At 51.1% G+C, this 15,266-nt stretch overlaps 1 protein-coding gene across 21 annotated transcripts in view; it reads right to left on the bottom strand.

Annotated features, from left to right (window-relative positions):
• Positions 1-12: 12 nt before the first annotated feature.
• The window catches only part of PITPNM2 (phosphatidylinositol transfer protein membrane associated 2), a 124,394-nt gene continuing 109,140 nt past the window's right edge, over positions 13-15,266 (bottom strand). For 14 of the 21 annotated variants that reach the window (XM_086855276.1, XM_086855279.1, XM_086855278.1 and 11 more), the window contains 9 exons: positions 14,675-14,839; positions 10,788-10,936; positions 8,045-8,161; positions 7,280-7,396; positions 6,785-6,933; positions 5,992-6,141; positions 5,731-5,914; positions 4,458-4,586; positions 13-4,220 (listed from right to left, as the gene is read on the bottom strand). In XM_086855276.1, coding sequence (XP_086711402.1) covers positions 3,882-4,220; positions 4,458-4,586; positions 5,731-5,914; positions 5,992-6,141; positions 6,785-6,933; positions 7,280-7,396; positions 8,045-8,161; positions 10,788-10,936; positions 14,675-14,839 — 1,499 coding nt within the window. In that variant the 3' untranslated portion in view covers positions 13-3,881. The remainder of the gene's footprint in view (positions 4,221-4,457; positions 4,587-5,730; positions 5,915-5,991; positions 6,142-6,784; positions 6,934-7,279; positions 7,397-8,044; positions 8,162-10,787; positions 10,937-14,674; positions 14,840-15,266) is intronic. The other 7 variants (XM_086855288.1, XM_086855287.1, XM_086855293.1 and 4 more) reach the window with 1 other exon arrangement.

Raw genomic sequence — 15,266 nt, 5'->3', positions numbered from 1 at the left:
GCAGACAGAGAAGAGCCTTCCCATTTCTTTAATCTGTGTAACTCACAATGATACTGTACACGAAGCACACCAGGCATTGGAACGATGCACTAACAGCAAGGAGGAGAAGGAAGTTGTACAGAAGGTTTGCCACACACAAGCGAGTCATCGGCACTGCACACGCGGGGCGTACCCGGCGCCCTCGGGCATCCCCCCGCTGGCTCCCCACACACAGCTGGTACCCCTAGAGCAATTTTTTATAAATAAAATATAACTAACATTGTTGGAATATAAAATTGACAGTCGAGGGTATCAACAGGCAGAGGGAGGGGACCGTAAGGCTTCTAGAACTAATAGGAAATGCAGCAAACAGTGGCGATACCTGAAGAAGGGGCTGCTACAGCAAGCACGGCGGCTGCTGGGCGGGCGGGAGGGTGGTGGTGGTGACCCTTTGGCTGATTTCTGCTCTGGGCTCGTGCCCCCAACACTGTAAACGGTTTTTGGTATTAGGATTTCGCCTCATCTGACAGAGTGATCTGAGCAAACCCAGGGAAACGACTCGGAGGGAATGCACGGGCTCCTCACTGGTTTTTTAAAAGACTTTAAAGGGACAGCATCAGGTAGAAAGTCTGGCCTAAGGGTGCAGTAATATAAAAAGCTGCTTTTCATAAAAAATCTGAGCTCAGCAGCAGAGTTTGATTCCCATGGAAACGGAAAAGCAACCCCAAAGCCCGAGGCTGTGTTGTGCTGATGTGCAGAACAGGACGTGGGCTGGCGCCGAGGGCCGCCCAGACAACGGCCGAGGGAGGAGGACAAGAAACTTCCCATTCTCTCCTTTCAAAGCAAACAAGTTACTCGTAACAAGGATAAATTAGGTCTTTACCCTGACAGCGCCCCTTTAGTAAGGATGGAATATACATTCATCTTTCCCTCACCACGTCCAGACGGATCCTCTTCCATACACGTGGAAAGGCATCGGGTCACATGCATTGCTCTCCAAAACAGCTCGGGACAAACAGGTTATAAACACAGAGTTAAACTATTGCTATTGTTCTGTGAGTGCTCATCTCTGCTTCAGAGGGATGAGTGCCAGATGGGGGCGGCTGAGGATTGAGCGATGGAGACGGGGATGGACTGAGTCCGTGAAGAAAAACTTAGTGGCATTATTTCCTGGTAACTACACCCACCTCCCGGGGTATTATTGCAGCAATAAAGGTCCTGCTCTACAATCGCTTCTCCGTGTTGGATCCGTACAATGGCAACGGATGGGGGGCCAGGGAAAGGACCCGGGCAAGGTTCAAGAAGCTCAACAGAGGATGAGGACGGAGGTGCTGTGATTGTCAGGCTAACTGGTTAGGAGCTGTTTAAAACATGGAGTGATGGAGAGGGTGAGTATCATATTGCACTTCTGCATTCATTGACAGTTACATTAAACTTGGTCCATAAAATAATTGCTTTGTACATAATGCCTGAAACAAAAAGCTACATTTTTAAAATATTAATAAACCCTGAAGGTTCCAGTCCCTCCAGACATTTTTTTTTTCCTCTACATAAATAAATAACTTTCAATTTTATATATCCACTTTTTATGTTGAACATTTACATTCGCCTCTGTTTTACACTATCTACACATAAGAAAATGTGAACATCTCGTCAACACTGGAAAATGTACAGATCATGCCTCGGTTCTGGACTTGGAGGAAAGGTGAATTTTGCAAAGGCCATATCCAAATTTGCAGAAATTATTTAGTGATGTGGTTTGGTGACTTCACAGGATCGATTGTGGCTTGGCTTCCTGCTCAGATGGCATCTGTTTGATAGAACATTCGGCTAGCAAAAAGCTGGGACAAATTCACATTGTTTACAAACCCAGTAAAAGCTCTGGATGTACATTCAGAGAGAGCCAAGCTGAGTCAGCAGAAAGGGAAGTCAGTTTCTGGTAACAAAAAGTCATCAGGTACATTCTGTAATTGGATAATTACCAAAGAGAAGTGGTTTATACGTTTTGCAGTCGGGTCTGAGCGCTCCAGGGGCTCGGATGCCGGCGGCAGCTCCGCACTGTCCCTGCTCTGCCTCGGCCTGGACCCTCCACACCACGAACACAGGAGTTGGATGAGTTGGGTTTGTCTACCATGGCCCAGAGGCAGTGAGCAGAGCAGCGTTCACAGTGCTGTGTATCTCAGTGCGGCCGTCCTGCACCGTTCTTATTGAAACTGGTAAGAAAATGAAGCAGCCAGTCTAAAAAATTCTCTGTTATAAATAAGATCCTCGTAAGTAGAAAGTGATACAAAGACAGGAAGGTGTGGTGGGGAAAGCAGGGTTACACACAGTCGGGGAGCTCGGTAGGACTATAAAATCTCCACATCAAGAAGCCAACTGGAGTCTGTAATGGGCACCCCGGAGCCCCCCGTGTGGTGCTCCTCGCCCCAGGAGGTGTGTGCAAGGAGGGAACCTTCGCTGGCCCGGGGAGGGACAGGACTGAGGGGCTTTTTGGCAAGCCCTGGCTCCAGGCACTGTTCCCTGTCCCTGTGTGGTGTCACTGGGGTGCCAGCCCTCTGCCACGCGCCCGCCGGCTCGCTCCAGCAGCACAAACCCAGTGTCTCAGGCACATCCACTGAGAAACACACCAGAAAAATTAAGATATGGCCTTTTCTTAAGGTTGCCTGACATTGTTGGCACACTTCCTTACAGTCTCCTTACTGCTGGAAAAACTTCTGCACAGATTGTTTGTTTTTTTTTAAATATATACATATATATATGTGTGTGTGTATATAATGTATAGATATCCACACACACCCTGGCTTAGCAATATTTCATTGTCATGCACTACAAACACTGGTGTAGCTACATGAGATGGTAACAGGTTTCCATTCTAAAAATCATCAGTGCAAAAAACAATGAGGTTTTACAGTTCAGTAACTATAGGTAAAAGAAGCGAGTCTAGTTCCCATGAAAGCTGCTACTGAACTTGGAGAGAACCTGGGAAGAAGAAAGGTCTCAGAGGTGGGTGTTGAGAGTCAGACCCTGCATTTGGATGAGAAGAACTGCAATGCAATCCAGCTGCTGAGTGGCTTCAGCTGCTTCCAAATATATGGTGGTTACTTGTTGGAAATAATACATAGTGAGACTACTCGGAGACTTTAACAGCAAATTAAGTGTCTGAGGTCTGTAACAGCTCAAACAAAATAGCTTGTATTCCTCTTTTAATAGGTGAACACATTAAATTCCATCGGCTTCTAAAAGGTCTCTAAAAAATAACAGTAATAACAATAATGACCCCGCTGTCTTGGGCACGAATCTGCCGACATTCTGCCTCTGCCAACAGCATGGATGCAGCTTTAGTTTTGCACTGCACCAGCTCCTCGGGGAAAGTGGCTGCACGTGGAGCTCTCTGTCCAGGAAAAGCTCTCGGTCGCTCTGCCTGGCACAGCCCACGGCAAATCCCCAGCTGGGGCCGGGGGAGCGGCGCATTACCCGACCCCAGAGCCCCCAGTCTGACTCCTGGGACAGCCCAGAACAGCTCCCCCAGCCTCATGCCCTGTCCCTGCGGCTCTGAGGACAGCACTCGGTCACCGTGTCGGAGCGATGGCTAACAAGGCGAGGAGGCACGTATTTACAGTCACTGACCCTGGATGAGAGAAGGAGGCAGGAGAGAGCGCCGTCCTGATCTGGAGACTTCCCCCCGATTTCCAGCTGTTCCTCGGGCTCACGCCACACAAACCTGACGCTCCCGCTGCAAGGCCTGCACGTTCTGTGTGGGAAACATCCCGTCTCTTCCCAGAACACCGTGTTATTAGAGTAGCACCATATTTACCCTTCCAGCCCGAAACACTGGCCTCGTCCCTCTTTCCTTTTGTTTTCTCCTCCGGTGGCTGCAGCTGACAATCCTGGCTCTGGCCTGGCTACTTCTGCCCCAAGAGGCCGGACTCCAGGCGGGACGCGGCGCTGCGGCCCCAGCAGCCCGTGGCGATGCTCATGCTCCTTTGGCTGCGCTCCCTGTCCCTGTCCTTGTCGCTGTCCGACTGGCTCTGGGTGCGCTCGGGCCGGTGGCCGGCGCCGCTGGCCGAGGGCTGGGCGGAGATGGTCCGCAGCAGGTGGTTCCTCTTGCGCAGGAACTCGGCCTGGCTGGGCAGCCTGAAGCTGCCCTTGCGCAGCGCCATGCGCGTGGTGTTCTTGGCGGGGCGCGCGCGGTGGTTGTACTCCAGCTGGGCCAGGTGGGCTGCGTAGCCCTCCGTGATGAACTGTGGGGCGAGGGCAGCGTTAGAGAGGTGGGACACGTTTCCCTCAGAGCCACTGGCAGCCAGGGACGTTCGCTCTGCCGGCTTCTCTAGGGTGACCGGCCACGGAAATACTCAGACCCATTTTGTGGCCCTGCTACCTGGGACAGTCCCTGCCCTGCTGGCCAACACTAGCTCAGTCACCACACCCGTGATGACCAAATTCCCACCTCCCTCCCACGGGAAGTCCTCGTGTCCTACCTGACACTGGCTCTGCAGCTTCTTGGTGGGTCGACCAACGATGTAGATGTGTGTGGGCGGGAGGCTGATGGAGCTGTACACGGAGATGTCCTTGGTGGATCCGTACGCCGCGTGGATCCTCATGTGCAGCTGGGGGACAGAAACAGCACAGGGTCACAACACACAGGCACCCCATGCTGCTCAGCACGATGGCCTTTGGGTTTTCCAATAGCATTTGTGGGAATGTCAGGTCACTGGAACTAATTCAAATTCCCAGCTGGATAATGAACCACCCAGGGAAGCGCTAATTAACAGAGCTGGGGATGTTTACAGGCCATGACAAGAGGAGTGACAGCGATACAAGAGCAGATCTCCACTTGCTCATCCACAGCCTTCCCTTGAGGTCTGCAGGGGGCAAGGATGCTGCACACTTCCCTGCTGTCACCTGGGGGGAGAGGAGCTGCAAACCTGTGCAGGAATCATTAGCCAGGAATGTTCCCCTCCACAGCCAAGCTGCTGTTACCTGCTGGCCAGAGGGAGAAGGGACAGGCAGCAAAACCTGCTGCTTTTCAGGCATACCTCTGCCTCTACTTCAAGCAGAGAGCATCTCCTGGACAACCCCTTCTGTAGCAGGCTGGAGCAGGGGCTGGGAAGAGAATTTCTGACCCTGGTCCCAAACTTGTGGAGGACAAGAGAGCAACTGAGGGCCAGCTGCTCCCTCCACTGCCACTCAGACCAAAAAAGGGAACCCAAGAAAGTTAAGGACAGGCTTTTCCTGCTAATAAAACAGGGCAAGTGCTTGGGATACTGGCAGATCCTTCACCTGCCAGACACAAAACACTTCGTTGTATTTGGAGCTTCCCTGAGGCTCTGGGCTGAGCAACATCAGGGCCTCCCAAGGGTCAAATGCCTGGAAGATCTCTGTGGAGTCTCCCAGCGAAGCCATTTCTGCAGCAGCTCAATCCCCTCTCAGTCCTGCTGTCTCCAGCACAGGCAGCCAAAAAGTCACCAAGCAGGAGAAAAAAGTGCCCGTGGGGGGAAGGGAGGCTCTACTGCCTCTGTTCCATTAGGGGTTTGAGGAGCAGTGATGAAATGGAACAGTGCAGAGCAGAGGCAACACAATTTAACAGCACAGACACTTTTGTAGAGCAATAAGGGGATGAAAATAAAATGAACAGATTCATCTTCCACTGCAGGTCACATTGCTGCCAAGAGACTGCTGCTGACAGTGGAGGTTGGACGAGGAGCAATCTAAACCCGTGCCACGATGCTATTTCAGCGGAGCCAGGCTTACGTCGGTGATGAGGGATTTCAGGAAGTTGGCCTTGTGCCGCAGCGGGTCGTGAACGAGCCCATCGCAGAAGGACACGATCCCGTGGGGGAAGTTGTGCTGTGCTAACCATGCCACCACCCTCTGCTTCTGCATGTCAGGGCGGCCCGTGACATAGATAATGAGGTAGCCAAGGTCTTGCCAGTGCCTGGAAGGAAAGGCACAGGTCAGTGGATTGCAGAGCAAGGCCAATGTCAGATCCACTGCCCCGGGCCCCACCCTGACCTTACAACGTCCACGGCCCCGGCGCGGACTTTGGGGTCGCTGCCCATGATGGACACGCTGGCTGCGAAGGAGCCGTCGATGCTGAACACCACAAACTCCGTCCCCTTCGGCAGCACCGTGATGTAGCTGTCAGCAAACGTGTGGTCACCCCTGAGGGAAGGGATGCAGGTGCTTAGAGGCATCAAAATATCCAGAAGGCATCACCAAGACCTGCGGAGCACCACGAGCCCAAAGCAGCTCCCACATCTGACCCAAAGGCTGCAATAGTAATGCCACCCTTGGTTAGAGCAGCGACAGGCACTGTCTGAGGGTCTCTGTGTTCAAGTGGGGATGGATTAGCACTCCTTGGCAGCAGAGACTCGAGAGTTACCCCCAGAAAACCATTGCTGGGTTCACCACCCTCCCTTCCTCCCCCTCCCAGAGCCCAACACCAGCAAATGGAGCTGAGCAGGAGCCCCTGGGCTGTGAATCATCACGAGTACAAAAACCTGTCCCTCAAGGACAAGTTTATGGTCTTTAAAATATGCTCAGTCGTGCAGTTTTGCAGATGGCCATGAGGCCCTGTGGTGCAGAAGACCTGCTCCTGCAGTGGGAGCTCAATTCCCGTGCTGGTGGTGATGCAGGAGCCAGAATAAAATGTGGGTTTTCCCCTCACAGCTGCAGAGTACGAATGGCTTTGTCTCAGTTGCTGGCTTTGTTCCTGTTGCTGAACCCACCCAGCAACAGGAGGGATGATGTTCTACAGCCATCCAATTCCTCTCTGCTCCTCCTGCAAGCCCCAGGCCCCTCTCACCTGACCACCATCTTGACGGGGTAGACGCCAATGCCCAGGCGCCGCTCCTCGGGGATGACGTAGGAAATCCTGCCACTGCTGTTGCTGATCTCCGTGTCAAAGTACACCCACTCCCCCGACGGTGGCTGGGTCATGATGTGGATGTCCACCTGGGGACAGTGAGGCTGTGTCACACCCAGCAGGACAGGCCAAGCACTGGGACATCCCCCCAGGGCCCCCTTGGGTGGCAGCGGGGCTGGTCCTGCTCCCACCCTCTGCACTTCAGGGATCTGAGCTGGGCAGCACCCGAACATCAGGGGCTGGAATGGAACCTCGGTGGTGAGACCTCCTGACAAATCATATTCCTGGTGGAAGGCACCCACAAGTCTGAGCAGGAGAACCTGGCCAGGACATAAGGGCAGCAAACCCCAGCAGGAACCAAGGGAGAACTGACCAGCGCTGCCTCTGTCCCACCACTGTCACCACATGGTGACAACCCCCCAGCACACACGGTACCTTCTCTCCTGTGAGGGTGACCATGTCTAATGGACCATACATGAACCTCCCAGTTAAGGTCTGGGGCCCATCCTCATTAGCAATGGTGTCGTTGATCCTGTGGTTGGCTGTGACATTCTGCACGAGGCAAGAGGGGAGGAGGAAAAAAAATAAACAGTTTTCAGCAGTGGATAACCTCACAGGGAAATGCCAAATATAACTGGACAAATTGGAGCATGGGTTTCTCTGTGCCATTTCCCCCCTCCACTCCACCCTCAGCTCTGGGAAAGAATCTGACCTGTGGCAGAGGTGAAGCTCTGTGCCCTGAACTCATGGGTGGATTGGAATGCTTTGAGAGCCAATTTCCATGGCAGGTTGTATGTGCAATTCTGAAACTCTCTATTAACTCTCACACTTCGGAATTAAGAGGAAATACACACAGCTGCCAGAGAAATCTGCTGATCTTGTTTCAGTTCTAGCACAGAATTGCCCTCTCAGAAAGTGAAGACTTTGCTGGGAGCAAAGGGCATTTACTGAGATGAGAACTGGTATTATTGGAGGTTGAAAGATGCTCCATTCTGACTCGTTCCCTACCCACAGCCAATGTTTCCTGTTTTAGAGACTCAAGGTCAAGAGAAGACCTTGCTGACACACACATCTTTAGGGCTGCTCTTTTACAAGCACCCAGGTAGGATATAACCATTAAAACAGCCCAGCAGTGCAACACAACCTTCTGCCTGTGCCATGCCCTCAGAGCAGCCTGTGCAGCCCCAAAACCCCCCTTACCCGGAGCTTCACGTTCGTCCTCTTGCGGAGCCACTTCTCACGGGGCTTGGACGGGGTGAAGACAGACACCTCCTTCCCATCCAGCTCCAAAACACTCGAGTTCTCGTGTCTCATCACCTGCAGGAGGACAGATCCAGCCATCAGCCCTCTCCTCCTGCCTGGCTGTTCTGCATCTCCTGCGCCAGTGGTGAGGAAGGGCAATGCCTGGAGAGATGACCCTGAGTTTGCTGCTGGGTGTTTGGCTTGTCAGCTCGCAGGTTTGACAGGACAAGTGGCCTTTTCTGCACTGGCAAAGCCTGTGGCCAGCACTGACTTAATCCTGGCTGGGATGCAGGTTTTTTGGACTGTCAGGAGGTACCAAACTGACTCAAACACAGCAGGATGAGCTCCCCACTAAGAGACCTGCCCTTCCTGCAGGGATTCATTATCTCTTCCCACAGTCTGCAAGGGACCACGAGCCTTCCCCCATTCCATAACAGATCCAGCACCAGCTGCTCTGACTGGCCACATGCTGACAGATGCCATTCCTTCAGCTCATTTCTAATTCCTACTGAAATTTCCACCTCTTGTCCCATGGCTTCTGCTCCTCTCACTGATTTCACCCCTGTGGAGGCACACGGGGTCTGGCTTGGCTGCATGTGGGGCAGAGCCCAGGCTGTCTGTCCATCCTGGCCCCAAATCCAAGGCTGACAGAACTCCAGGACTTGGTGCTGGTGGGATGTCACTGCCAACCACCCAGTTCTGCAGGACAATTCCTGCCTGTCACCAGGCCATGGACAGAGATGGGAGGCAGAAACATAAAGAGGGTTAAATCCTACCTAGGTTGCTCTTAACCTCTAGAATGGAAAAGGAAGAATAACACCCAAAGGCTGGGGGACACCTCAAAGACTCACAGCACTGCAGGACTGGGAGGTGACACTGCACACAGAACTCCAAAACTGCCAGCAGACTTTAGTGACCAAAAAATTAAGAAGCCTCCTAAATGTGGGCTCTTTTACAAGGTCCTGAACATTCTCTGTGAGGTCAGCAGCTCTCCAGCTGAGCTTGGCTGACACAGGCCAGCTCTCTGCAGAACTGAAGCTGGTTTTCATCCAGGGAAATTGAAAAAGGACCCCAGGGAGGATGAGCTTGCTGGGGTGGGAGCTCATGGAAATCCAATGTAAACAAAATAACAAATTTTACTGAAAATTATTTAAATCAGGAATGTATTCTGAATCCTATCTGGGCTTGTTTTAACAAGATTTTATCTTTGGAGACTAAAACTATTCAACAGCTTCTTTTTACATTTTGTCCAGAGATGACTTTCAAAGGCCATTAGAATCAAGTCCTTATTAGGGGAAGCAGTTGTGTGGTACTGGCAAAGGACAGCAAGAAGACAAAAGATGAGAAAATCCCTGGTCTCAAGGCAAAGAGGAGTGAACAGACAGGCACTGGGCAAGGAGGTGCCAGACTACCCAGGCAGCCACCAGCAGGTTTAGAATGGATGGAGAGGTACCTCCAGGTACCCAAGCCACGAGGTTTGAAACACCACACAGTGCTACAGAGCCAGGTTTGGGCTGAGTAACTGGCTATTTCCCAAGTGGAACATTTTGTGTATGAGACTGTCATGACTCTTCTCCCTCATGCACAGTGAGAGCTCTCTCTTCTTTCCAGCCCTGTTAGGCTGGGTTTGATGTGGGACCATCCAGCCAGGAGTGTTCAGGCAGAGCCTGGGAAGAGAAGGGTCTCACTGGATTATCAGCACTGCTCAGCTGCCACCGGTGCTGTTGTTTATGGTTCTCACACTGCTTGGAAGATAACACTGAAAAGAAAGTTTGCCAACAGAATCATAAATAACAGAGCTGCAGCAGAGGAGGCTGGAGGAGAACGGGGAGGGTTTAACAGCTGAGCTAACACAAAGCAAACCCAGTGCTGAAGTGGGCAACACAAACCACAGAGTTGCTTTGAGTTTTGTTTTTTCCAGCTCCATGCTCTAAGTGTTGTTCCCTGGGGAGTTCATATTTTTTAAGCCAAATAACTCCCCCTCATCCCCAAGGAACTGAAGGGAAAATATTTCTTTTAGGGAAAAACACATTTTAGACAGTAAATTTGAATTTTAGGCCAAATATAGGTTGATAAAATCCGAGGTGTCAGACTCCAGACACCAGCAATCCCCATTCTCCTGGCCCTAGAACTGTTTTGTGCTGCAGGAATGAGAACTAAATCCCAATGAGTTCCTAGAGGAGACAACAATAACTTAGAAATGCAAAATGGAGAACTGCATTCTGCCTATGAATTCATGCTGAATTAATATAAAACCTCCCCTTCGGTTTTATTGTATCTGGTGCTGGTTTAATTTATCCTTTGAGAAGTTTCAGTTTCAGACTTGAGATCTGACCTGGCACACACAGAGCACAGATCACTTCAAGAAACACTGACCTTTGCCACCATGGATCTGAAAGGAAACTGCCCTGGGCTCTCTCCATGTATCCCCAGTGAGCCCATCTGAAACCTGCTCTGATGATAAACCCAGCCCCAAACCAAGCAGGTGTGACAGCACATCCATGAAGTTCGGATGTGTGCAGCTCCACCAACACCACAGGTGAGTTCAAAAAAAAGAAGGGAAGAAAAATGGATCTGCAGGGGCAAAGGGTATTTTTTCACCTCTATGCATCAACAAACCTTATGGAAGGCACACTGGGAAAAACAAAGAGCCCAAAGCATTTTTCACCCAAGGGAGATCAGAGAGAGAGGATGACTGTACCTGTCTGAGCAGGAAGGAGACGACATCCGTGGACTCCCAGTAGCTGGCGTGGAAGAGGTGAGGCAGAGCCACCGTCGGGAAAGCTGTCAGGGCATCGGGGCAGTACAGGGCGTAGTCGATCCGTTTGGTTCCCCACCACTTGGCAGCAACTACAGAAGCAAAACACTCCTTCAGACAAAAGGGCTTCACAAAAGGGAATTCAGGGCTCTGGCTCCTTGCTCCAGGTATGCCAGGTGGCTGCTCCCTGGCTGGTCCCGCTGCTCTGGGGGAACAACCGAGCCAGGGCTCGGTGTTTGCTCACACCAAGGGAGGAACACACGGCCAGCAGCAGGGAGCTCTCCCTTGTTTAAGCAAAGAGGAAGGCACTGGAGGACAGGTTAATTTGCTGTTAGTCCAGACCCCAGGGAAGGGGCTCAAGGCTCCTGTTCAATGAGCCAAAATACAAAGACAGCAACGCATCTCCCTGGAGCTGTGGGAGGAAGGATGGGTGCACTCTGCCCACCTCCGGCCCTGCTTCCAACTCCTTCAGCTTTCACCAGGGAATTGCATCCAGGTATTTGCCACACTAAAGAGGACTGAATACTGGGAATCCACAGGATGCTAAAAGGCACCACAGGCAGGGAATATGGCACGTGCTGATGGGACTGGTAGTCCCCAAAAGATCCTTATTGCCCTCCTGGGCTACCATGGTACAGGCAGCCGAGAAGTGCAGCCCAGCCTTCCCAGGGGCACAGCCTCTGTGGTGGACAACAAAAGTACCTGGGAGTATTGAGACTTCATTGCATGGGGGGACAAAAAAACCACACTGGGATTTTGTGGGGGACAAGAATACAAACAAAACAGACAAGATTCTCCCTCAGGGAGCCAACAACTCACACACAAGTGTCTGGCAGCCACCCTTCACCCCGGGACACCCCCACACCTCAGCTGCCCTGAACTCTGCCCACACACACGTCCTGCCCCAACCCCTGGAAATGAGAAGGTCTCAGTCCAAAGCCTCAGACCCCAAAGCCATGGGCTGCTTTCCCAGCAGCAAGGAGTTCTCAATGCCTGTGCCCTCCAGCCCAGAAAAGCAGCCAAGGAAAGAAAAGATGGAGATCAAGAGAGCAGCAGAAGAATTTTGTTTGTGTTTGCATGCAGGATTCAAGCTGGGCCTTTGACAAGGGCTTCCTCAAGCTTGGTTTGTCTCTGTGACAATGCTCCCTTTTTAAGGACTTCCAGGAAAGCTGGCAGGTTTAATCCAACACACCCCTCTGCAAAGGGAAATCGGGCTGGTGACGAGCACAGATGCTGAACTGAAAAGATGGATCCAGCAGCTCCTTCCAGAGACATGCACTGAGTTCCCACCACAGCAAATGCAGAGGGATGTGGATTCAGCACAGGTGCCTGGCCACCCTCATCCTGATAGTCCCTGCTTTTCTGAAGAGCCATGGGAAGGAGGAGCAAGGTTTGACAGATCAGTGTGGCTTTTCCAGAGCTCACAGGCTGCGAGGACCTCCTCCTCCACTTCTGATTCCCTGCCTTCCAAACTGACAGCTCCTGGTCATGTCCCAACTTTCATTCCTCATGCAAGGCCCCAGCTTGGGTAATTTCAGATTCTTTACAGGAAGCAGACAGGATTGACTCTTCCATGCTCAAAAGACAGCGGTGGAGGCAGAAGCGTTGTCCCCTCAGCTCTGCCCAGAAGAATTGCTGCTCCTGCCAAGTTGTTAGCGGTGTTATGATGGATCTTCAGGGTAAAGTGACAGAAATACTTGTTAAGATGCAATCAGAAGCTGCAAGTGCTTCAGTGAAAGCGCAGAGGTTTGTTGTGAAGTTCTGTGACTATCAAATGAGAGAGGAGGCTGACAGGAGTGGATCTCTCCAGAATACCTGTCTTGATGTCCAGGTCTGGTATCCGAAGAGCACAGCCTGCAGCCCGGCTCCGTGGCCCTTTGAGCTTCCTTCCCCTGGCAGGGATTTCGTGTTTATGCTGCCTACGCCTCCTGAACGAGGTTTGGGTAGGGGATTTGTGAGGGAGGGCAAGTTGGGACAGAAGGCTAAACCCCCTACAATGATTAAGGTGGTGTTTGGTTTCTAAAAGGAAAAATAAAATATATAAAAAAAAAAGCAGAAATCACTTATTATTATGGCACACACTGATTTCATCCTCCACAAACTCACGGTACCAGGGGAGCTACACCCTAGGGAGGCTCCTGGAAGGGAGCTGTGGTTTTGCACTGTCCCTCCAACCTTCCTCCAGCTCTCCCTGGGGATAAGCATGGATCACATCCAGCCCTCAGTGCCACGGCTCCACGTTACCACCACACCAACGAGGCTGAGAGCAAGAGCAGCAAAGACCGAGCCGGAGCTCGAGGGATACTCAGAGTAGAGGGAAGACTCTTCCCCCCGATCTCAGGCTTTGATGGCTGTGTGGAGGAATAAATTACACAAAGCAGAAGCTGCACAAGGTGGGAGAGCACAGGGAAAGCACAGGTGAGTGTTGTGTGACCTGACCCTGCTGTAGCTCGGGACAAGATCTCTCCATGGGACACACTGGCCTTGGGGCATCACCCCAGCAAAAACCTCCCCATGAACCACCATGGAGTGCCAGCCCTGCAGCTCCCCATGGGTGGGAAAGCAGCACAAAACAAACACCTTCTCCCTCAGGAGCTGCTCCCAAGCAGATTCCTATTTAGCAGTGCTTGGCAGGATGTCAGGACAAGTAAAAGGACGCACGCGGGGAGCGCGGTGTCGGCTCTCAGATACACTTTGAGCAGAAAAACCTCATTTGTCAGAGAAAGTATTTCAGTCCTGCTGCTGAGTGTTGCCTCAAACAGGGCAGGAGGTTACAGCAGCCCCCACAGACCTTCAACAACTCATACCTGCCTCCAGGAGCATTATTAACCTCAGCAATTAATTAAGGAGTGAGTAATTCACAACCCGTGCCAGGAATATATCTGTAAATTTTTGGGACCTTCTGAGAATAGAGTTTGGGCTGAAGATTTTCTCATATGCATTGGTGGTTTGTGGGGTTTTTTGGTGTGGGGCTTTTTTGGTGTGTGATTTTTTTTAAAAAAAGGTTTTTTTTAGTTTTTGTTTTGGTTTTTTTTTGAGTTTTCAGCCTTTTTTTTGGTCTGAGTTACCAGAGGTCCATGAGGACACAGAATTCATCTCATACCTGAGCTGAAACAAAGAAGGGGCCAAGCCAATTATAAAGTATGTTCTTCTATACTTAAAAGAGTCTGTTCTCCGCTGTATATGTTAGGAAGTTACACAGGTCTTGGGAAAAATAATAAATAAAAAATCCCTTTTACTCCTCATTTGGCTCTGGGAAATGGGTTGTAACTGACTGGGAGCTGCCCTGTGGGCTGCAGAAGAGCTGAATTTCTAATGCAAAGTAATAAATGTTCTGTTCTGAACCAATCTGTCCTCACCTTTCAGTGGTACAGAGGTGTTTACTCATCCCTGGTTTTGTGGGTCACGTTTGAGGGATCTGCATCAAGCCACATCCTGCATCACCCATCTGCTGTCAAGTGCTGATCCCAACCAGTTCTGCATGACTTACCACAGCAGCACAGAAATCCCTCTGGATTAACCCTCACCTCACACAACAGCCAAAGGGTGCTCAGAGCCAGCAATTATTACAATTATTATCTTTGTTGGAACGATTCATCACCAGCAAGGTCCAACATGCATAACACAGCCGTGGTCCCTGCGTGGCCAGCAAATCCATCACCTGTTCTTCCAGGGGATGTGATAACCCACGGCACTGAGTGTGCAAAGGGAGAATAATTCCAAGCTTTTGGTTATGAACGGGAAGCACCCCCCGGACAGACGGACGGACAGAAGCTGCTCGGCCCGGAGCGTGGTGTGAGAGCGGAGCCTCGGAGGGGTGCAGCACTTACTGTTGGCTATGTTGGAAGCAGTGTAACTGTCTGCCATTCCTGAGACCTGGCTGGCAATGCTGATCTCACTGGCTCTCCGGAAGCCCCTGAACTGAGGGGCTGAAATGGGGGTGGACAGGGACGCGTTTTCCATGAAGACGGCACCATGAGACTGAACAACATCTGCTACAAAGTTGAAACAGGGAAATCAAAATATTAGACCAACAGACAGAGGCTGGGCAAGATGAACTCGGGGTGGGGAGGAAGGAGGCAAACAAAGCTGGTAGGTGCAAAAACCTTTCAGAGCTGATTGGAATGAAACAGAAACACCCCACATTTCATTGGAGCTCTGGTTTGAAAAGAAAGCAAACAGCACAGCAGGCAGAGACATGTGGCTGGAGGAGCAGTCTTTGATTGAGAGAAGCAAAGTAAGTAGCTCAAAAACCAGATCCAAAGAAAAACCCCCGCAGACTTATTCAAGCAGCAATAACAAGCATGTGTCATACATACAGATGTGGATATACACAATTTTATATATTCACATCGAGACAAAATAACCAAGGTAAGGAAAACAACAAAAAAACAACCTTAGAAAGGGATGTTTGTTTTCTTG

Source organism: Cyanistes caeruleus, chromosome 18 (genome assembly GCF_971803275.1).
Source record: "Cyanistes caeruleus chromosome 18, bCyaCae1.hap1.1, whole genome shotgun sequence".
Classification (NCBI taxonomy): domain Eukaryota; kingdom Metazoa; phylum Chordata; class Aves; order Passeriformes; family Paridae; genus Cyanistes; species Cyanistes caeruleus.
The sequence above is the reverse complement of the archived record's forward strand: the minus strand, read 5'-3'. Positions and strand labels throughout refer to the sequence as shown.